General features: G+C 48.9%; 1 protein-coding gene across 5 annotated transcripts in view; it reads left to right on the top strand.

Annotated features, from left to right (window-relative positions):
* The window catches only part of Smox (spermine oxidase), a 34,600-nt gene that overhangs the window by 5,740 nt on the left and 7,021 nt on the right, over positions 1-21,839 (top strand). For 4 of the 5 annotated variants that reach the window (XM_028756018.1, XM_028755993.1, XM_028756010.1 and 1 more), the window contains exons 2-3: positions 15,138-15,371; positions 19,825-20,051. In XM_028756018.1, the coding sequence (XP_028611851.1) occupies positions 15,164-15,371; positions 19,825-20,051 (435 nt within the window). In that variant the 5' untranslated portion in view covers positions 15,138-15,163. Of the gene's footprint in view, positions 1-669; positions 772-15,137; positions 15,372-19,824; positions 20,052-21,839 lie in introns of those variants that run through there. The other variant, XM_028756002.1, reaches the window with a different exon arrangement.

Raw genomic sequence — 21,839 nt, 5'->3', positions numbered from 1 at the left:
CCCTTCCTCTCCTCTCCTCTCCTTTTCTTTTTTGACAGTGTCTAAACTATGTATCTCTGGCTGTCCTGGAACTCACTAATTAGACCAAACTTGCTGCCAACTTGCAGAGACCCGCCTGTCTCTGCCTCCAGAGTGCTGTGATTAAAAGTGTGCACCATTCCTGAGACTCAGCATTTCTAAGTGCTTATGCAGTGCAGAATTGCTAATCCATTGGTTGATATCTGTGTAGTGTAATTTAGACCTGTGTCCTGTGGGACAGGCTCAATTTAGATGTGACCTGCGGTCCTTTGTGGATAGTTTGGCAGAATTCAGTTACTTTTGTAGGGAAAGGAGTGTAGAGGACACTTGAGGGTGGCCTCCTAGGAAGTAGGGCTAGATGAAGGACCTATGGGAACTTGGGTCTCGGAGACTGGCAGCTCAGGTCTGATTTCTTAGAGCTCCAGGAGCAAATGGGGTTTCTAGGATGACTGGGTCTTACACAGGGCAATGTGTAGATGGTAGGCGGGGCACCTTATCTCTGCTTGCAGCATAGTCTGGTGGGGTAGCCAATCTGGGGTGAGCACCCTTCCTCTAGCTAGGGCGGAGCGAGAGATTGGGGCTGCAGCTGGCTTCAGCTCCAGCACAGCTGTGACACTTTTGACAAGCCCTCTGTCATTCTCCTTCCCTTTGGGAGACCCTGTTGCTGCTGTTGATGGTCACATGAGCTGCGGCTGTGGTCTTACTCTGCCCGGTCACCTCATCGGGAGTCAGAGCCTGGCTGAACCACTACAGGCAAGTGTCTGCTCCCTTTTGCCATCTCAGTTTCCTTGTCTGTAAACAGAGAGGTTCTGTTCCCCCATGGAGTGATGTCACAGAGTTTTTGGGTGGGGCGCTGTGTATTTCCAGAGTAGCAGCTTAATACACCTAAGTTCTGGTTTACCATTAAAAGTTGTGTGCTAATGATGCAGGAGAGTGAGTAATTTGTGTGGAAAACTGTCTGGCTTGCTTTGGGCAATCCCAAGGCTTCTTGCTCTCCTGACTTAGCACAGCCCAAAGTCAGTTGAGGTCCTATTAGATGCTGGCATCACCAGCATGCAGTCACTACTCTCCGGCAAAAGGTGGGAAGACGGACACTGAAGGTGAATGCCACCCTGTGCCCAGAGGGGCTGACAGGGCTGGGGTTGGCCTGCTTTAATGTTAAGTTCTACAGATGTTCTACAGCCAAACCTGTCTCCCCACTTTTTCTGAGGGATGAGGGGGGCAACATTTCTCAAAGACTGCTCTAAAAGTCTCTTTAGTGATTAGGGGACAGATAAGAGAAGAAATTGGTAAGTCTTGTGGGAGGGTCATGCTGTGTTCATGAGAATTTGAGGTTCAGACAAGTTATATAGGAAAGAAAGATGATCTCATGTTTCGCAAGATGATTTGGATAAGGGAATATGTGTTCTTAAAGATCTCCTAATATCTCACTGAGCAGGAAAATTCTCTGTGGGAATGACTGATGTGGAAGAGTGCTGCTCACTGGAGACCACAAACACCGTGGGAGGAAAGGAAGGGTAGAGGGATAGCTTCCTGAGAGAGTGAGTCTTGGTAGGACAGGCATAGTTCCACAGTTGAGCTCTGCAGAAGGAGGAATGGCCTAATGGATTCCAGGCCCAGAGCTGGTCTTGGGCTCTTGTGCTCACTGCTGTCTTCATTGGATGAATGATTGAGGGACCCAGAAGGCCTAACGTGATGTCCAGGACATGATGGTAGCAGGCCCGGATCTTCTGATTCTAGAAGGGGCTTCTGCCTATGTTACATCATCCTGCTACTCTTTTTGATGCATTACTCCTCACCCTCTCATCAGAAGTTACCTGAGCAAGGTTGTGATCTCTGTGACTCAGTTTCTTATTTATGCCATGGGATAATATTACCTCCTTTGAAGGGCTGTGTTGGAACACCATCTTAAAGTTTTGACTAGTGTGATTAACAGACGGATGGAAGCAATGTCTCCAGGGAGAACCCAGGGAAGTCCCTACCCTGAATGAGAGAGGCAGAAGAGCCAGGAGAGATACCCCCAAGGCTGGGGTGGAGCCCTACTGAACTAGTGCAGTTGTTAGGAAAAGGAAGAGTGGGGGCTAGTGCCACAGGGACTGGCTTCAGGAGTAGTGGCTAGTAGGGTGAGGACATAGGAAAGAGGGGCAAGGCATCATAAGCTTGGGGCTGGGAGTTAGATCCCTGAGAGTAAACAGTGGCCAAGCAGGACATGTGCAATCCCAGTGCCAGGAAGCTTCCAAGAGTTTTAGGTTGGGTTATATAGTGAGACCCTATCTCAGAACTTAAAAAATAGCAACAACAGACAATAAAATGTAAGAGACTGGTAGGAACCTATATTAGTTACTTAGGCCCTGGGGAGCCATTGAGGGTTTTTTTTTGTTTGTTTGTTTGTTTTTGTTTTTTGACGTGATCAGGACAGTGATTTAGTGAGAAATATGGCACAGTACACAGTGAAGAGGTTGGGTACAGGGTTCCCTGGTATCTGTGCCCCTTCCTGGCTCAAAGTGTGGGGAGTGGTTGGGTTGTTAATGTGTTTCTTATCTTCAGATTCTGTCTTTCTGCAAAATATTAGGAGTCTCACTCTGTGGCCTTCCTAGAGTGGGTGCAGTCAGCACAGGACGGGGAAGAGGTGGTGTTCAGGGTGCCTGCCCCCCACTTTCCTGTGACTGGTGGGGACAGCCTGAGCTCTCCCACCCTTTCCCTGCATATCTGCAGTGTGAAGACTCATTGTTCAGCAGCTCTGGTTGGGAGGCAAGGTGTGGCATCCCAGCAGTCCTAGAGGAGGGGCCTGACTTTGCTGTGTCAGGTGATCGATCACCCCTTGGTGCTGCTGCTGCTGCTGCCTTGGTTCCCCCTGGGAAATCTAGGAAGAGGATGTTCAGTGGGGCTTCCCACCAGCCTCAACCCTGTCCTGTGGTGTGTCTCCTCAGTGTGTCCTGTGCCCCTGCTTTTGCCTCCTCAAACAGGCTAGAGCCCTGGGCTCGCTGTACGTCCAGGGGTGGAGGGCCAAGGTTAGAAATTGAAGAAAAGCATTTGCATTTAAGCATAGCTGAGTGGCCTGGTGTGGGGTTCCATATTCCTGCCATTCATTTCTCTGCCTGCTTCTTGGGATTTATTAGAAAACAAAGCAAAGAATGTGGCCTCCGATGCCAGCTATGAGCTAGTTCCACCCTCGCCACCCCCGCCCCAACCCCCAAGCTGAGAGAGACCTCGGCTATTCTCTTGTTAAAGGGGACACTGATCAAACCCAGGTTTTGGGCCATCTGGCTTGATGCTGTCTCCTTATCCAGTCTCCCTTCCCCCTTAGAATTTGCACCCAAACCTTCACCTGTGCCCCACCCTTACTCCGCCCATCTGCTTGCTTTCTTGATTCTGGAGCTAAGGGTGTTAGCCATGGAAGGTTGGTAAAATCCTAGATTCTGAGTCAAATAGATTTTAGGATAATGCTGGCAGGAGACACCTAGGATGTCTTGTGGGCAAACACTCTGAAGAAAGTGTAAGAGGCAGTTTTCATTAGTCGGTACGTTATTACAGACTCTTACTCTCCATTAACTTTGGTAAATTAACTTAGAAATCACACATAATGCAGACAGATTTGGAGCTTGGAGGATAGCTTTGGGAAGGAGTCAAATGTGACTCTCACAAAAATTAGAGTGAGGGCCAGACTCCTTTCCGAACCCTGCCCCTACGTTTCCTCCTCTGTGATAGGGAAGGGTTGTAGTGTGGACCAACTGGAACATTCTGCAGGAAGGTGTTTGGCACTACGCTCTGTACCTTCAACTTGCTCATAGTGACAATATTGGCAGAGTGTCTTGAGCAGACCTGACTTCAAAAGCAGGGAGTTGCTGAGTCTCTTTGAACTTAACAAAAGGACTCAGCGCCTTAGCTCCCCAGGTGTTTTATGGGATAAGTCACAGGACCTAGACCCAGCTGTAGGCTTTGCTGGGAACGCCATTGATTTACTGACTGCTTGTTTGTGTGGGGGTTATGCTACCTGCTTGGGTATTGTGAAGAGCCCTTTGGTGTTGGTCCTGTGACTTGTTAGCAGCCTAAAGTCACCAGGAGGGGGAAGTCTTGGGTTAGTGAGAGGAAGTGACTGACTTTTAGTGGGGGTCATGGGTTGTCTTGGCGGTTCCATTTGGCCAGGCAAAGTAGCATTGCCATATCTCATACCCTATTTATGAAGGAGGAACCAAGGCTGAAGGCTGAGTTTTACATGGTGTTTGCCTGGCAAGCCTAAGCTAGCCCCAGGGGCAGAGGGAAGACTAGAGTGGTCTGTGGTCCACCCTGCCAGGTGCCCTGGCCAAGACACAGGTGGCTTCCTAGTGACGGTCCCGGGTTTTGGCTGTGCAACTGGGGTGAACTGCCAGGCTTTGAGATGACTCTTCCCAAGTGCAAGGGATAATGTTGTGTTAGTCCATGGAGCGAGATGGAATAAGAGAAGTAGCTTGCCTGGAGCAGCCCTTGGGATTGTCTCTCAGGGTAGGGTAGTGAGGGTGAGACCTGAATAAGGATGGGAGTCTGGCCCTGGGTGGCCTCCATCTGTCTCTGCAGCCCTTGTTACCTGTTTCCTCATCTGTACAGTGGGTAGCAAGGTGCTTGTGAGCGTGAAGGATACAGTGAGCAGAGAGTCTAGCACAGGGCTTGGTACAGAATATTAAAATCAAACAGCAGTCTGTCTTCTCTGGTATTCACCTCTTGTTGGATGGGGGGGGTCGTTATTCTGTTACCCGAAGATGCTGTGTGTGACCATGTCCCTCAGCTTTGTACTTGGTGGTGTAATGAGGCGACCTTTGAGGGGAAGTCTTGCTAGAAAGGGCTTTATTGAAGACAAGGACTCCCTTCTTGCCAATGCTCCCCAGATCCAGCAAACGTTAGACAGCTCTGCATTGTGGGGCTGAAGTGTTCTTTTGCATGCAGGGAGTACACATCTTTAGCTGGGTGAAGTGGAGGCTCTGTGACTCAGGAGAGAGGATAGGCTTGCTGGAGACCCCCGCCTCCCTGGGTCTACAGTCACGCACAGTTGGGCTTTGTGCAGAGTCACGAGGGCCACTGAGGGTGAGGGGGAACTGAGTGACTGAGCTGTGTTCACAGCCTCATTTTTTGCAAGTGGTTTTAAAGAGTCAGCAGAAAGTGCTGACTATGCTGGTCTCCTTTTCCACAGCACCAGCCTGTGGGGAAGGCACCCCTCACCTGCCAGCTTACGTGTTCTAGGTGTCCATCTTCCGGTATCCGTCAAGGATAGATCTCTGTTGCATCTGGCTTTGGGCTGGATGACTCACATCTGGGGTGGGTTGGCCTGTGTCTGCAGGTGATGGTGGCCTCTTGAGGTAGGCGGTGCCTTGTTGGTCCAGGTGATACCCAGTGCAGTTCTACTGTGTTTTGGGGCTGTGCTGGGGACTGTGACCTGCAGAAGCTTGCCCATCTCTGGTGATGACCCTGGCAGAAGGACAGGGCTCAGGGCCAGAGTCCAGGCTTTACCCTTTAGCCAGTGGGGCCTGCATCAGGTGTTTGGCCTTGGGTAGGTTTTATCTTTCTCACACTCTAGACTTATCACAAGGGGTAAAAGGGTCAGCTAGATAGATAACAAAGACTTAGTCTGGGTTTATCCCAGCAGTGTCATGACTGGTCACTGAAGTCATGCTGGCCTGCTTTGGCTCCACATCCTGCCTCTCAGTAAGTTCCGAGAGGTCCACACAGCAGTCTCACTTCCTCTGTGCCAGTGCTGCCCCTGCCTTCCACCCTGACCTCTTTCTTTGTGGCCCTTGTAAGCTCTGACTTGTCAGGTTTTAAGGGGTCAGCTCTAGCTTCTCTGTAGTCCTGGTGCTCGGGGCTGCCACAGAGTAACACTCACTACAACTTGTTCAACGAGTGCCCTTTCTACCTGGTGCTGGCTCAGCATAGTTTGTCTCAAACTTGTTATGTGCTGTATCTAGTCGCTTTAGATCTGCCCAGTCCAGGCCTAGAATACTCTTGTGCTTTAACAAGTAACTCACCACATCCCACCCATATGTCCTATGTCCACCCAGACTCCACATCCTCTGGAATACAGCCTGTGGAGACTGATGCCTGTACACTGTTTGAGTGACTGTATGACTGCTTTCCTTTGGAGAGAAGGGATGGGAATGCTATTTACTGGGTATCCTATTATCCAGTGAAGGGTTGGGGGTTGGGGGGTAGTTTCTCCCTAGGAATAGCATAGGGCTTGTCTGTATCTCTTGTCTCCATGAGAGTCATGGGTACGGCTAAAGACTGAGGAGAAAGTGGGATGCGTCCCCCCCACTCCTGCTGACATGCCTATTCCCAACTCTTTAGGCATGGAAAGAAGGTCAGGTGAATGCATCTGGGACCCAGGGCCTCAGGGCTCAGCCAGGAGACCTTTGGTAGGGAGGACAGTCAGCAGCCTTGGTCTCATGAGTTATTCTCATTAGCAGTATCTCCATCTAGGAACGGAACTGACTCCTTCCTTGACTGTATTAGGTTCCCCAGTCTGGATCTTAGCTGCCTGTTGTGTACCTTTGAGTTAACAGCTATGAGCCTCAGTTCTGTCTTGATAATTTGATGTTCTGTCCTCCACAGGGTCAAATGCAATACAAGACAAGGCTGAATCTTACATGCAAATGTAAATCTCACTGAGTACTTCTGACAGGGAGCATAGGAGCCAGACCAGACCAATTGTTATGGCTGTTTGTACTTTAGGGATGAGAAAGGGCTTTCCAGGCTTGTTTGGTTAGACTCCAGCCCTATGTCTTGGGGCCATTCCTGCAGGGGAAGAGGCTGTAGAAGAGGGTGAAGAAGACATGGATGAGTGTGGTGTTATGTAAGGACACTCATGGCTTGAGGTGTATTCCAGACCTGGGCTACCGAGGACTTTGGGAGCTAGACAATGACATCAAAGGGGACCTTGACCATGACCCGGCCTCAGCTCTGTCACCCTCTTCCTCTGATACACCATCAATCTCCTGGCATCTCTGCATTTGAAGCCTGCTTTGGAACCTTGGCTTGGAATTAGCTTCACAGATGACCCTAAAATAAAACCCATGTTTGTGCTCCTATTCCATGGAGTCTGACTTAAATGAGCTAGTATGAGTATAGGTGTTTGAAGACATCTCCTGGGGACTAATGTTCCTGTTAGTGGGACTTGTAAACTATTAGGCCTACTTTCTAGTTCTGGTTTTCAGAACGGTGGGGATGGATGTGTTGCCTGGGGATCTCCCTCTTAAGGCTTCCTCGATAGGAGATTCACGGTTATTCATTATCTATCTCAGCAACAAATTGCCTCAAAGCTAGTAGTTTTAAAACAGCGAAATCATCACCTGTAGCTCTTCTATGAGTCAGGAATGAGGATCCAGTTGAGCTTTGTGGTTCTGACTCAGGATCTCCTGGGAGGCTGCAGGCATCTGAAGTCTCTGGGGCTGGAGGATCTGCTTCCCTGCCGGGTCACTTCTCCTTGTCAAGATGGCACGGCCACTGTGTCTTTCATAACCCAGTTTTAGGTATCACATCCCATTATTCCTGCAATATCCTCTTAGCTACAAGGGTCACCTCAAAAGGAGAGGACTTTACTAGGACATGAGTACCACAAAGGGCATCTTGGAAGCCAGCACTCAGCACCTGCAACAGGTAGGATACAGGCTGACCCTTCTCTCCTGATGTCTTTGTTCCTCCCCTACCATAAGACAGCACTTTGTGAAGTGGGTAGCTCCATCAAGCTCCATGTTCATGCTTTGTAATTAGTTAATGGGAGGGGAGGGTCTGTGGGTGGCTTCCTTCAAGCTCCACCCACATCTTTTCACCTGGTTCAGTCGTCCCCTCACTATGTACAGGTGGAGGCCTGCGGAAGAATAAAGAACTGTTGCTCGCTATGTGTTCGGCTCTAGGCCTCTGCATGCACCATCACTCAACCCATTGTACTTATAAGGTCACCTATTTTAGGTTTCTATTGCTTCGATAAAACATTGACCAAAACTAACTTGGGGAAGAAAGGGTTTATTGGCTCACATGTCCTGAGTCACAGTCACAGAAGGAAGCCAAGGCAGGAACTGACAATGAGGGACACTGCTTACCGACTTACTCCTCAGGCTTGCTCAGCCTGTTTTCTTATAGAACCCAAGACCACCTGCACATGGTATGGCACCACCCACAATGGACTTGACCCTTCTACATCATTAATCAGGAAAATGCCTTACAGACTTGCCCACAGGAAGTTTGATGAAGGCATTCTCTCAGGTGAGGTCTTTTACAGAGGACTCTAGCTTGTGTCAAGTTAACAAAACCCAAAAGTCAGCTAATCTTTCACCCATCCAGTAAGTGGTGGATATTCAAATTGCTGGTATTGAAAAGTTGGTGATCACATCTCAGAACATTCGTGACAACTCTGGTGGAGGGGGCTGTTTGTGATTGTAAGTGAGTGAGAGCTATCTTTTCTTGGTGATCACCCAGCTGGGCTTCCTACTGGACCTGCCCTTCCAGGGAGCTATAAAAGTACCTTATGTCTGTTCTACTTTGCAGCATAGCAGGAAATTGAGTCTGGCCCAGGGTGATCATCACCCCCAGTGCACCTCCCACTCCTGCCTACTACTTCCACGAGGGAGGTGTGTATACACTCTGTCTCCTCCACTCCAGTCAAAGCTGCCACAGGTACCTGGCTCCCCTCTTCTTCTGAAACAGGTTTACAAGAAGCTTTTTAAAGTTGTCCTTTTCAGAACTACATTTCAGGGGAAGATGTGCACACCAAAGGCTCAGTGCTTGGAGAGAAGCCAGGGACCAGAAGGAAGTTAGGGTTTTAGTCGTCATCAGGGCTGTCATTAGGGCCGCTGCTGGTCTGTGAAATGAGGTACCTGTTTCCCTGTTGTGAACTTGGAGTTGCCTAATGGCCATGGATTCTGGGTAGAATGGTCAGGCAGAGTCAGGGTTGAGGGGCTCTGACCTAGTCAGGATTGGGCTGGGAGTCAAGTTGTCGGTATTTGATTGACCCCAAGGTCAGGATCCTGTTTGCATTGGGGCCAAGGCTGATGTTGGACTCTGAGCTCAAAGCTTTGAGTTATTTTACATACAGTGGAGCTTTGGGATCTTGGAGAGTGACTTCAACTTCTGGGATGGTCCTCTGGGGACCTTCCTTCCTCACGCTCTCTTTGTGAGATAGTTCTTAGTGGCCACATTTCTCTCCTGTGCTGTCTTATTTAATTCTCCCAGAAGTCCACAAGCAGGTAGACTTGCCCCATATGCAGGTAGAGAAACTTGAAGACTGACTTGGTGTCAGGTGGGGCTGAGAGATGTAACCCAGGAGGTGCGAGCATATTTGATATTCTTGGGGTGAGTTCAGAAGTGTTGGCCAAATGAGGCTTAGAGAAAGGCAGGCCCTGGCTAGGGATTCCTTAGCCAGCAAGTAGGATACTGAGCTGGGCTGCCCTGTTCTGGCCACTGTGTTTACATCGCTATTCCTGTCCATTGGCCTAGCCCTTCTGGTTTGGTGGTGCTATGCCTTGTGCTCACTGTGGCCTGGGAGAGAAGGTTGGGAAGGGTCTGGCTAGGAGGCTGGGGCGGTCTGCCCCAGACTGGAGGGTGGGAGGAGCCCTGCACAGACACAGAGCCCCTTTGTTTGCCAGCACAGCAAGGCAGCTGGTGTGGGATTTCTGGGAGTGTTTTTTTCTCCCTTCTTTCTTTCTTTTTTTTACCTTAGAAGAATAATTTCATTGTCTAGGGGGTCTCAAGATTCCAAATCTTCTGCAGACCTGCCAGGCATCCCAGAGATGGTCCCCTGGATCAGCCCCAGCTTCCTTCCTCTCTTTTTCCTCCTGCTAGAAGCTTGGAAAGAGCATCCCTAAGGGAGATGAAGCTGGCTGTTAGTCCTACCTATTGGAGAGACTCATGAAGTCCACAGGGGTGGTTGAGGATGGTGCAGATACTCTGTCTACTGCAGCTGAGGGCACTGTGTCCTGCGTAGGTCTCTCCCAAGTAAGCATAGGACTTCAGGGAGATGAGGGATGCTGGTTAGAAGGAGTGACCTAGTTCGGAGGGTTTCAGCTGGTGTGATCCTAGACTCTAAAGGAGATGAAGTGAGGAGGGGGGAAGGGGCTGGGGACCTTGGAGTCATATTCTTCTGCTTCTGCAGGCAGCAGTGAGAAAATCCAGACTGGGTGACCTAAGAAGAACATCATCTCAGGCACCGGAGGGAATACACACAAACAGAAAAAAAAAAAAAAAAAAAAAAAAAAAAAAACAACCAAAAAACTTGTGTTCAGAGGGTCCAGGATAGGTAGAGTGTTTTGTGTCTTTTGAAAGGTGGAGGCAGTTGACCATGGCATATTTGCAGCAGTAATCACAGTTGGGGACATAGTGACCTGTGGATGAGCTGGAGAGGCAAAGGTGGTCCCAGTTGATGAGGAAGGGGTGTCTATACTGTCTGGGCTGCTGAGCTGCATGATAGTGTCTCACAGGCTGTGGCCATGCTCACTGGAGAATTACCAGTCCAGCCTGGAATCCAGCCTTGCTCAGTGACTGGGAAGCTGCAGCCTCAGTCCCGAGACACGAGACAGTCATAGAGTCCCAGTGAGACACACGTGTTCTGGGAACCACTAGGTAGTTGTATTTAAGAGCCAGTATGTGGGGCCTACAGTCCGCAGCTGCAAATGATGGCACAGCTCTTAAGTCCCAGTGAGGACTGTGTGGTCAGAACCCAGAGATAGCTTCTTTGATGTATGGCAAGATAAATGAATGCTTGCCTTGGGCCATCAGGTGGTCTGGGGAAGCCCAAGGCTTTGTTGGAGCTAGGGATTTATGTTGTGTGTGGTGGGGAGAATCTTGTGAGAACAGATGTCAGCAAAGCCAGAGAATAAAGGGCTTTCCTGTGTTTGTAGAGTAGATGCTCAATGCATTGCTGGGTTGCTTTCTGGTCATGTTAATGAGGTCTAGCCACAGTTCTCTTAGAGCATAGGTAGAGCAGTGCTTCACAATCCGTGGGTTGCAACCCCTTTGGGGTCGAATGACCCTCTCATAGGGGTCACCTAAGACCATCAGAAAACACAAATACTTACATTATGATTCATAACAGTAACAAAATTGCAGTTAGGGAGTGGCAGTGAAATAATTTTATGGTGGGGGGTGGTCACTACAACATGAGGAACTGTATTGAAGGTCACAGCGTTAAAAAGGTTGAGAACCACTGCTCTAGAGGGTGGTGAATGAGACTGTGTTCAGGTGAGATTGAGAGGGGGAGCTGGAGGGTCGTCCCTGAGGACATTGAAGGTAGAGGCAACATTGTTTGGGCTGTTGGAATGACGTGGGTTGGCCCAGTGGGTAAAGGGGATCTTCTCTTAAGGACACCCACAACTTTGACCCTGGGGCTTGGATGGAGTGAGAGCAGGAAGATGTGTGCTACCTCAGCTGAGTTCTGGCATCTCTGGGAGGGGCTTAACAGGATCAGGTGTTGGGGAGGGTCTGACACTGAGGAATTGTGGCCTGTGACTGGGAGCCTGCTATCAGGAGGCAGTGGGGTATTTTGAAGACAGGTACTCTTGCTCTGACTGATTTATTGAAGCTTTGGGGCTTGGCCTGCTTGGGGACATGGATGCTGGGCAGGAAGCCCTAGACACCCCCCTTACTGCCCCAATTTACCATGGAGGCCAGAGCAAGAAGGCAAGTGTCTATTGTTCTGTTCTCCCTCAGCTCCCCTCCTCCTCCTTCACTGCCTGGCTGAGCCAGCACTTTTTCTTCATTCCTTTATCTGTGGGCTAGTACAGGGCGTTCTGTTTCTCCTGTGCATACAGATCAAGGCGAAAAGGGGACAGGCATGCACCAAGGACCATTTAAATTCTTACTCAATAAGACAGTTTCCCTCTCTCCCTCTCTCTCTCTCTCTCTCTCTCTCTCTCTCTCTCTCTCTCTCTCTCTCTCTCTCTCTCTCTCTCTCTCTCTCTCTCCTTCTATCCCCCCTCTCTCTACTTTCCACCCTCTCTTCCCCTACTCAAAAAAAGCCCCCCCCCAAACCAAAACAAAACAAAATACCCTAGTGGGGAAAGTGATAAAAACCAACAGCCAAGGTTGGCTGAGCTGGACACAGCAGGCTTTCTTGATAAATCTTCTCTTATTTGTCAGTTGGGCCTCAGGATGTATGGACCCAGGGTGGTAAGAGGGCCATAGTAGATGTTCCTCTGCCTTCTGTGGCTCTCTGTATGTGGTGCCTCTGGCTTCTTGTGTGCAACAAGGGTGGATGGAGCTGGTTTGGGACTGACTCATGGAAGGCCAGTACTGTGGAGTTAGCTGGGAAGGCCAGTGGTTCAGGGACCCGAAGGTCCTGTGTTGTTTGCATCTGGTACCCATGCTCAAGGTCTCTGAGGTTTGGTGTTGGGAATGGACGGTTCTTTCTGTAGTCATCTCTAAGGTGGTCTATGGTCCATTTCAGAATCCTGTCAGAATGTACATACAGTACCTGTTCCTGTGTTAGGTCCTTAAATGCTGACAGTCAGTCTGTGACAACCTTATTTGACTTACAGCGGTATAGTGAGAAACATGCTTGGGGAGGAGAGGTCAGGTGGACTTTAATGGCTTTTAGAAGGGAACATTAGGGATCCTGTGATAAGCAGGACCTAATCCTCCCCCAGGTTTGGTTTTTCTTTTAGTGTTTTTTAGATAATATCTTTCCATATAGCCCAGGTTAGCTTGAACCTCATGATCTTCCTGCCTTAGCCTTCCCAGTACTGGAATTGCAGGTCTATGTGGCTACAGTCAGTGTGGGGACTTCAGTTCAATCCCTGTTACACCTGCTTTACATAGTAGCATTTCAAAACCTGGCTCCACTAGTAAGCTTTACAAACACCGCTGCCTTCCCACCCCTTTATTGAAAACAAACAAACAAACAAACAAACAAAAACCCGAGGCTGTTGGAGTGTCCCTGGAGCCGGGGTGCTGTAAAGGGGGATCCCCACTCTTCTAGAGTATGGGCTGGAACACGCAGCGGTGTCAGATCTTACCTGGTGCATGGCACTCTGGCATCATTACAGCTGACGCAGGCCCTCCACAGCACTCTGTGTGTTTACTAGTTTGTCACAGCGGCGGCGGCGGTGGCGGTGGCTGGCAGACTTCCGGTGGCATCGCCACTGACCCTGCCAGCGCGTGCAATCCGCCACATCCTCACCTCTAAATTTAGTCCACAGGAACCTAGGCAGAGGGGAAGGGAGGGAGAGACTCCAGACAGCCCTGTTTGGCATGTTCCCTGGAGGGTGGGGGCCTAAAAGAAGGGGAAGAGGGTAGCGGAGGAGGAGGAGGAGGAGGCAGGAAAGGCTGGCGCCCACCTATTAGTGGCCTCTCTGGCAAGCCTGGATTCCCCGGGAGGGAGGGATTCTGGGTCTCTAGCGCCATCTGCCTGTAGTCTAGGAAGCATGTTCTACCCTGACTTGGCCAGTTGAGTCTGGGAGTGGACTAGGAGGTGGGCTAAGGGAGGAAGCACTTCTGTCTCGGCTTATGCATCACATGGAATAAGTTGGGGGAGAAGCAGCCTCTTAGCCTGAGCATATTTAGGAAAAAAAAAAACACCTACTTTGCTAAACCTGCAAGTGTTAGAGGACACTGTCCCGGGAAAAATGGAAACCTCAGATGGAAGTGGATATGTCTTGACATGCTGTGTAACCTCCATTCAGATGAAGGTAGATCTGCTCCCTCCACTGCAGGAAGCTCCTCCTGTTCTCATTTACCTCCCCTTTCCCTTAATCTCTGTCCTCAACAGATGTTTGCCTTTCCCTGAACTTCATGTCAATGGAACCATACAGTATGTGCTGCTAGGTATCTAGCTTCTGGATCCGTCACAGGTTTGTAGGTGCACCTGTGCTGTTGGACTACAGCAGCTCATTTCTGTAGTTGCTGAGTTTTGCATGAGACAAGAATTCTCCATGGCTCATGCATCTGTTCACTGGTGGGCTTTTGGGTTGTTTGCAGATTTGGTTAGTGTGATAAAGCTATAAATGTCCTTGACTTGTCTATTTGGCGGCATGTGCCCCGCATCTCCAGTCGATTCTTAAAAGTGGATTGCTGTGTCTGGGAAAGGCCGTGCTTGCTTCATGGCTGCAGGTGACAGGCTTTTATTTGCTTCTTGGTTTGTGGTCTAGCAGCATTTATCCATCTTCATTTCCTCGTTCGATCTTGGTGCTATTAAATTCTGCAGCATCTGTGACTCAAACCTTAGCCAAGACAACTGGACTTTTACGTTGCTTGAATCAGGGAATGAAAGGGATAGGATTAGAAGCTGAGTTTCAAAGCATGCTGGCCATTCTGGGACTAGAAGAGCAATGTATTCCAGCCCTGGGCCACCTTCTTGCCCTGCGTTAGCAGCTGCCCAAGTCTGGCGTCTAAAAGCAAGTTGGCAGAGTATAACTGTCAATTTGATGTCTGGTCTCTGGTGCCACGGGTCATCACAGTCCAGTGTTTCCTGGGTTCATTGCTGTTTTGTGGTGACTGGGGGCCTGGGGAAAGGACCTACCCAGAATAGCAAGGCTTGTTGGACACTAGCACTCTCTGGAGGAATGGGGAGGTGAAGACGCTGTCCTTCTCACCACATTACCACCTCACTGATCAGAAGGCCAACCAAAAGGCAGAGAGAAGAAAGACAGAGGGGGGCAGAGAGTACTAGGGAAGTGCCAGGTGAGAGCCCGGGACAGAGCCCAGTGCTGTGTGTACAAGTGTCCTGGGCTGATGTGAACATTCTGGAGTCTATGCAAGTATCTCTGGTATGTGTGAGTATCCTGATGTCTGTGTGAGCAGCCTCGGGTTGGCACAGAGAACAGCCATGCAGGGTTGAACAAGACATCAGGGTAGGTCTTCTGACTTTGGCTTGTTTGGTCATCTCTTCTCAGGTCACCTCTTGTCCCTACTTTAGACTTGTGGGCAGGGACCAGGCAAAGCCTAAGAGATTTGAGGGTAGATTGATAGATTCTACCTCTTACCTGTTGGTAGGACCTAAAACACATGCTGTTTCCCTGGTTCTCATATCTCTGCCTTCTCCTGTCTCCCCTTCTGCATTTTGGAGGGTGTCTCTTCTTGATCAGGTCTTTAAGGAGTGGGGCAGCTGGCAGTGACTCCCTTGGGTCAGGTGAGCTGACCCTCACCACTCCCCTCTCTTGTCACAGGCTCCTAGAAGGCGAGTACGGACGGTATGCAAAGTTGTGAATCCAGTGGCGACAGTGCGGATGACCCTCTCAGTCGTGGCCTACGGAGAAGGGGACAGCCTCGTGTGGTGGTGATCGGCGCTGGCTTGGCTGGTCTGGCTGCAGCTAGAGCACTTCTGGAGCAGGGCTTCACGGATGTTACTGTGCTTGAGGCTTCCAGCCATATTGGGGGCCGTGTGCAGAGCGTGAGACTTGGTAAGTATCACTCAGGCCCAGCTACCTCTCTAGGCCACCTTTTGTTCCTCTGGTTCTGCCTCAATTCTTACTAATTTAATCTTTCCTTGGGATGAGTGTTTGATCATGTACCTGTGTGGGTGTTTTCCAGAAGTTTCCTTAGCCCCTTGCACTGACATCCCATTTTGGAGAATGCTGGCTTGGTGTTAGAGTTGGGGCTGACAATGTTTGTTGGGGAGGACATACTAAGAACTGTGGGTACTCATTCCTAATGTCACAGGAGGGAAGGGAACATTGTGTAAGTTCTGATTAGTCATTAGTTTTTAGTATGAGTTAGTATATCATGACTGAGGACCAGGCAACAGGAACTAGGGTTATTAGAGCGGAAGGGAGATTTTAGGCTTCCCTGTGGGTGATGTGTGTCTTAGGGTTGTCTATACAGAAGATCTGTCCATGTTGAAGCCAGAGAAGAGACTTGCCCCGGGGGTGGGAAGACGTGGCCTGGGTTCTAGAGCGTAGGGATAGTTCCTGAAATGTAGCTGGAGATCAGGGTTCCCACAGACACAGGCTGTGTGGGGTGTTCTGGGCAGGAGTAGGTTGAGTGGGGTGGGAGTATGAAGATGACCCAGTGAAAAAACATGCTCTAGGGTATGTGAGTGACTTGACCCTCGTGTGTGTGCGTGTGCATGTGTGTGTGTGTGTGTGTGTGAGAGAGAGAGAGAGAGTGTCTGTGTGAGTGTGTGTGAGCGTGTATGAGTGTATGTGATATGTGAGTGAGTGTCTGTGTCAGTGTGCTCTGCATAAGTGAATGTGTATGTGTGCCGTTTGTGAGTGTGTATCTGTGTGTTTAGAGGCTACAGGTCAACATTGATTGTCTTCCTCAATTGCTTTCTAACTTATTTTTTGAGACAGGGTCTCTGTTTCTCAGTGAGCCTGAAACTAAAATTTTCTGCTAGGTTGGCTGGCCAGTAAGCCCTAAGGGTCCTCCTGTTTCTACTGATTATAGGTATGAGGTTTTTACATGGATTTTGGGGGACCCAACTGAGGTCCTTACGCTTTTGTGGCAAGTACTTGGTAGCTGAGCCATCTCCCAGCTTTGTCTTTTGTTTTGAGATGGGTCAGTCAGTCTTCAGGGCAGATGGGCCTTGGAACTCCAGTTCTTTGCCTCCCAAATACTGAAATAGCAGGTGTGAACCACCACAGTTGCCCCTCTAGAGGATTTTGTGTTTTTGTGTACAGCCTGTGTACTTACTTGCTTACACAGGTGGCCAGGCAGGGAATAAGTGGGCATCAAGGACACACTCTTTCTTCTTATAGAGCTATTGATCATGGCAAGAGTCTTCTTCCCCTAGAGCCATTCCTGGAAGGTGCATCTGAGGTTTTGTTTCTCCTTTTCAGGCACAAACTTGGGTGACTCTTGGCGTTAAGAATGTAGGTGGTGTCCAAAGTTCTCATAAGGCTGGTGCAGCCAAGGAGCCCCAGGTCACTTTGCTCACTGTTGATTGTCTGGCTGGCAGCCTCAGGGAAGAGCAAGTCCCATTTATGATTCTTTGGGCTTGAGGAGCTTTTCAGAGTTTGACATAGAAACAGAAGATAGGGAGATTGGTGGCCCAGTCCCTGAGGCAGCTGACAACTGAGACCATGTAGGGAAGGCACAGGGTGGCAGAAGACCAGATGGGAGGGAAGCTTGCCAGGCAGAGAAGAGAGAGAGACTAGGCTGTGTGGAATAATAAATGTGAAGAGATAGGGAGATCGCGCTGTGCAGGGCACCTGTGTTGTATGCAGACAGATAGGCCTCAGAACCCAGGATGTCGATGGGCATGCCGCAGCATGGCATGGTGGCCATGCCCCTGTCAGTAGTGAGAGCAGAGGTCCAGAGCCAGCTCTGAGGACAACACTTGATAGGTGAGTAGGCATAAGGTGGTGCCTGGTGCCCTTGGGAATACAGGTATGGAGGTGAGTGGGAGAAGCATTCTTGGTGATGGCCTTATTCTGATCCTCTCAATTCCTGGCAAACCTTGCCCTGGCCTTGCTCTTCACCTCGTCTCACAGTTGAGGAACATCTAGAGTCAGGAAAAGCATCTCCTTGCTTTAGCCCTGCCCAGTCTCTGTGGCTTGGAGCTCCCTACTGTGCCAGGGTGAGGGTTCAGTTCCTTCTCAAATGGCTGTTTTCCCTCTCAACTATTAGCTATTAATAGACTCTGGGAAAGAGGGAGACTACTGTGTTCAGTCATTCCTATTGCTGAGCCCACCAGGCTCCCACAGATAACTCTGAACCTGTGGTCACACCAGAGAGCCCTGGTTAACCTCAGTGGGTCAACAAAGCAAGATGGGTAGTCATGAATGTGAGGGAGGGTTTCTGGGGAGGAAAGAGTGGCTGGTACATACATGTGCAGCATTGGCTAGAAACAAATGAATAATAGTAGTAATAACAATAATAATATTACTGTTCTCCCTCTGCTCCTGTTCGGAGGTCAATGTAGAACAGACACTCTGGGGACTTCCGAGCCTGAGGCTCTAGAGGTAACCTCTCTGGCCAGCAGGCAGCTCCTGTGGGCAAGGTCCTGGGCTTTCTGTTTTTGATGGCCTTCAGTCTGCCTACTTTTCCTACACAAGGGAGCCTTGCATGCCTGCCTCTTTCAGAGACACCAGGCAATTGTTCTTTTCTAATAGACGCATGAGGCTGTGTTTTCTCTTGTTGTAGGCACATTCGGGATACAGGGCTATTTTTAGTAACTGGTGGTTTAATTAGAAACATTCCAAGAAAGGGAAAGCATGCAAATAAGGAGGACATGCCTACTTCTTGGGACGAGGGGCAATACTACTACTGTCTTTAAACTGTGTCAGACAGCTGTTGCTACAGAACAAGCAACCCGAGGTATAAGAGCTTACATCGTCTATTTACTCAGAATCTGTGGGATGAAAGTGTGGGCAGGACTCAGGTAGGTGGGTCTTTTGCTGGCTTTGCCTTGATTTCTTCAGGGTCACTTGGAAATGTCACTCAAGTTGGTTAGGATTTCTAAGATGGATCTCTTACTCTTTTGTCTGTAGGAAGTGTAGGCTTTGGTCTGGGCTCATGTTCCTAGCAAGGTTTCTTTCCATAGTTGTTACTTGTAGAGTGCTGGCTAGTTTTCTGTCTTCTTGACACAAGCTGGAATCATTTTGGAAGAGGGAACATGAATTTAGAAACTACCCCCCACCAAATTGGCCTGTGGTGCATCTTCATTGATGATTAACGGGAGGGGCTCAGCTCACTGTGGTGATATCACCCCGTGCAGGTGGTCCTGGGTGCTATAAGAAAGCAGGTGGAGCAAGCATGGGGGAGCAAGCCAGTAAGCAGCACCCTTCCATGTCTTCTGTATCAGCTTCTGTCTCCAGGTTTATGCCCTGTTTGGGTTCTTGCCCTAACTTCCTTCAGTGATGGACTGTGAGATAGAAGTGTAAGCTGAAAAAAACCCTTTCCTTCCCTCGTTGTTTGTGGTCATGGTAGTTTTTATCAACAGTAGAAAGACTAATAGGCTCTTCGAGCCCTAGGCTCTGAAGCTTCAAATGTAACTTTCACTACCACATTCAGCTAGTCAGAGCAAGTCAGGGTGTAGACCCTGCCTCTCAGTGGGAGGCATGACACAGTTATTTTTGTCAAGGGACGTGTACATAAGATAGGAGAAATTATTGTGAGTTTGACAGGAAGTTTACCATCTTGAGTCTGGCCTGCAAAAACAAACACTACAAATTGTTCCTCTGCTCTCTGCACTATTTGGCCCTCTAGAAGCTAGGCAGGGAAAGCTGCCTCATAGCTTTGTGGCATCTGAAGAAGAAACTGAGGTCCAGGACAGAGGCGCTGACCTCAGATCTGTTGCTATTACTGTTTTGGCTGGGGATGAGGCGGTCTGATGGATTCCGAGGGCCCTTACCTCCTGGGTCTAGGACTGCTCCTTAGCTCTCCTTGATAGAGTCTCAGGGTCGACCCTAGGGTGTGAAAGGATCTCCCAGGAGATTGGGATTGTATTCTTCCATCCTGGGAAGATGCTCTACATTGGAATTGTCCCCTCTTCTGTCCTAGAAGTGTTGGAAGGGGGCATCTTGTATTTGGGAGAAAGACTTGGACCCTAGAGCCCTGGGCTGTTAAGGTGCTAGAATAATGGTGGGGATATCCTCAGTATTCCTCTTGAGTGGGATAGAGCCAGGGTCTGGCATGTATTGTAGTATTATCTTAGAAAAAGTTAAGACTAGGAAAGGAGACGCTTCTAACTGATGTCATGAGGAGATGCTGGGGCACAAGAGTCACTCTGGCCAGTGCTTCTCACTGGTGGTCATCTCATCTGCTGTCAGGTGTTCCTCAGAGAGAGCTGTCAAACCCCTTCCTGCCCTGTTGGGTATATGTGGGTGGAGTCCTCTTAGAGAAGGAAGGGAGGCAGTCCTGTCCTTCTCTAAAGAAACCTCTACCCCTCTAAGGGTCTGTTGTTGCCACCAGGACACGCCACCTTTGAGCTGGGAGCCACCTGGATCCATGGATCCCACGGGAACCCTATCTATCAACTAGCAGAAGCCAATGGCCTTTTGGAAGAGACCACAGATGGGGAACGCAGTGTGGGCCGCATCAGCCTCTACTCCAAGAATGGTGTGGCTTGCTACCTTACCAACCGTGGCCGCCGCATCCCCAAGGACGTGGTTGAGGAATTCAGCGATTTATACAACGAGGTAAGGGGACCATCAGGACAGTGTGGGGATACCGTGAACGTGCTGAGCTAGGCAAGACACTGATAGATTTCCTCAAAAAGGCCTCGAATGCAATTTGCTAGACTCTGCTAAGTGGGTTGTGGTAATTGTTGTCACTATGGTGTTTTGTTTTGTTTTTTTAAGATACTCAATATTTTTAGAAAGCATTTTCTACTTGTTTCTAGTTTATAGCATTAGAACTGATTTTTGTGCATTGATTTCAATTCCCTGGTGATTATTTTAGTTAATTTGTTAATTATTATATATTAGTTAATTCATTTAGTTGTTTAGTTAATAATTATCTATTGGCAGACCTGCTCTCTTCAGTATTGTAGGTTCTAGCTGCTCATGGTTTTTGAGTAGTTGAAATGTAGCTAGTGAAACTATGCAGGAATATTCAATTTGGAATAGCTACAGGTATCTAGTGGTTACTATGGTGAAAGTCCAGCTTCAGAGAACTTATTACTTTTATTACACTGGTTAGTATTGCAGTCGATTTTAGACAGAAGTAGCAATTCTGTGCATCACTGAAGCATCCAGCTTTAAAAAATCATCAGTGTTCTTAGTATCTCTCAGTAGCGCTGTAAATGGCGCTGAAGAAATGGGTAAAGAGCAACAGGTCTTATTGTTGTAACGACCCCACTCCAGGTCAGTAAGTGGACCGCTAAGCACTCACTGTGCAGTTGCCAGTCTCCTGCTTTGTGGCGCTCCCTGGTCCACAGAGGATGTGCACACTCTGTTTTGTGTATGGATCGACAAGTTATGTGAGTGCAGTTCCACGTTCTTTATACAAAGAGTAGGACTTACTAATGATCAGGTGATAACCTACGTTCTTCAAAGTAGACTTTACTGGACCACACGCTGACTCCTGGCTACAGTAAGTGCTTTAAGCACGAATACTTATGTTTTTATTTGTTTTGTTATTTTTTTAAATAGGTCTCATATACCTCATACTGGCCTTAAATTTGCTTTGTAGCCAAGGCTGGCCTTGAAGTCCTGATTTTTTTTTTCACCTCCCAAGTACTGGGATATATGTACCACCATGCCTGACTATGTGGATACTTCCTGAGAGTGACCCTCAGTGGCTGTAACTTGTGCTACTTCCTGTTGGTCAGTTTCACTCCTGAAAGCCAGGTGAAACCATGCCTAAAGTTAGCTTTATAGTAAATGTTTCAAAAAAAGATTGCTCTGAAGGGCCATTCATATGGGTACATTTTAGTGTGTGTGTGTGTGTGTGTGTGTGTGTGTATGTGTGTACATACGCACACACGCACACATGTACGTGCCTAGGTCAAGAGGTCAATGTTGTTCCACCTTACATTTTGAGACAAAGTCTCTTAGTGAATTTGAAGTTCAGGGTTTCAGCTGGAACAGCTTATAGGTGAACCCTCTGGATCTGCCTGACCCTAGCCACCCAGGGCTAGGTTTGCAGATGTGTGCTGGGGATCTGAACTCAGGTCCTCATGCTTGAGCAGGAAGTACTTTACTTGCTGAGCCATTTCCCCTGCCCTGGTTGGTTTGTTTTTCCTCAGTGCTGATTGAGCCCAGGGTCTTTTCAGTGCTAGGTAAGTGCTTTCCTGCTGAACTGTATCCCCAGCCTTAGATAGAGACTGTTGAACACTTAAGCTGTAGGGCCTGTTGGACCCCCAATTTTCTCATCTGTAAAATGTACATGGCTGTGTCTACTTCTCAGTGTTACAAGGATTGTAATCCCAATGAAAAGTATCTAAGAATTGGTGTAGTAGACATAGGCCCATGCCCCACACCCTC

This window comes from Grammomys surdaster, unplaced genomic scaffold (assembly GCF_004785775.1).
Source record: "Grammomys surdaster isolate TR1022 unplaced genomic scaffold, NIH_TR_1.0 129, whole genome shotgun sequence".
Taxonomy (NCBI): domain Eukaryota; kingdom Metazoa; phylum Chordata; class Mammalia; order Rodentia; family Muridae; genus Grammomys; species Grammomys surdaster.
Note: the sequence above shows the minus strand (reverse complement) of the source record. Positions and strands in the feature narration are given on the sequence as shown.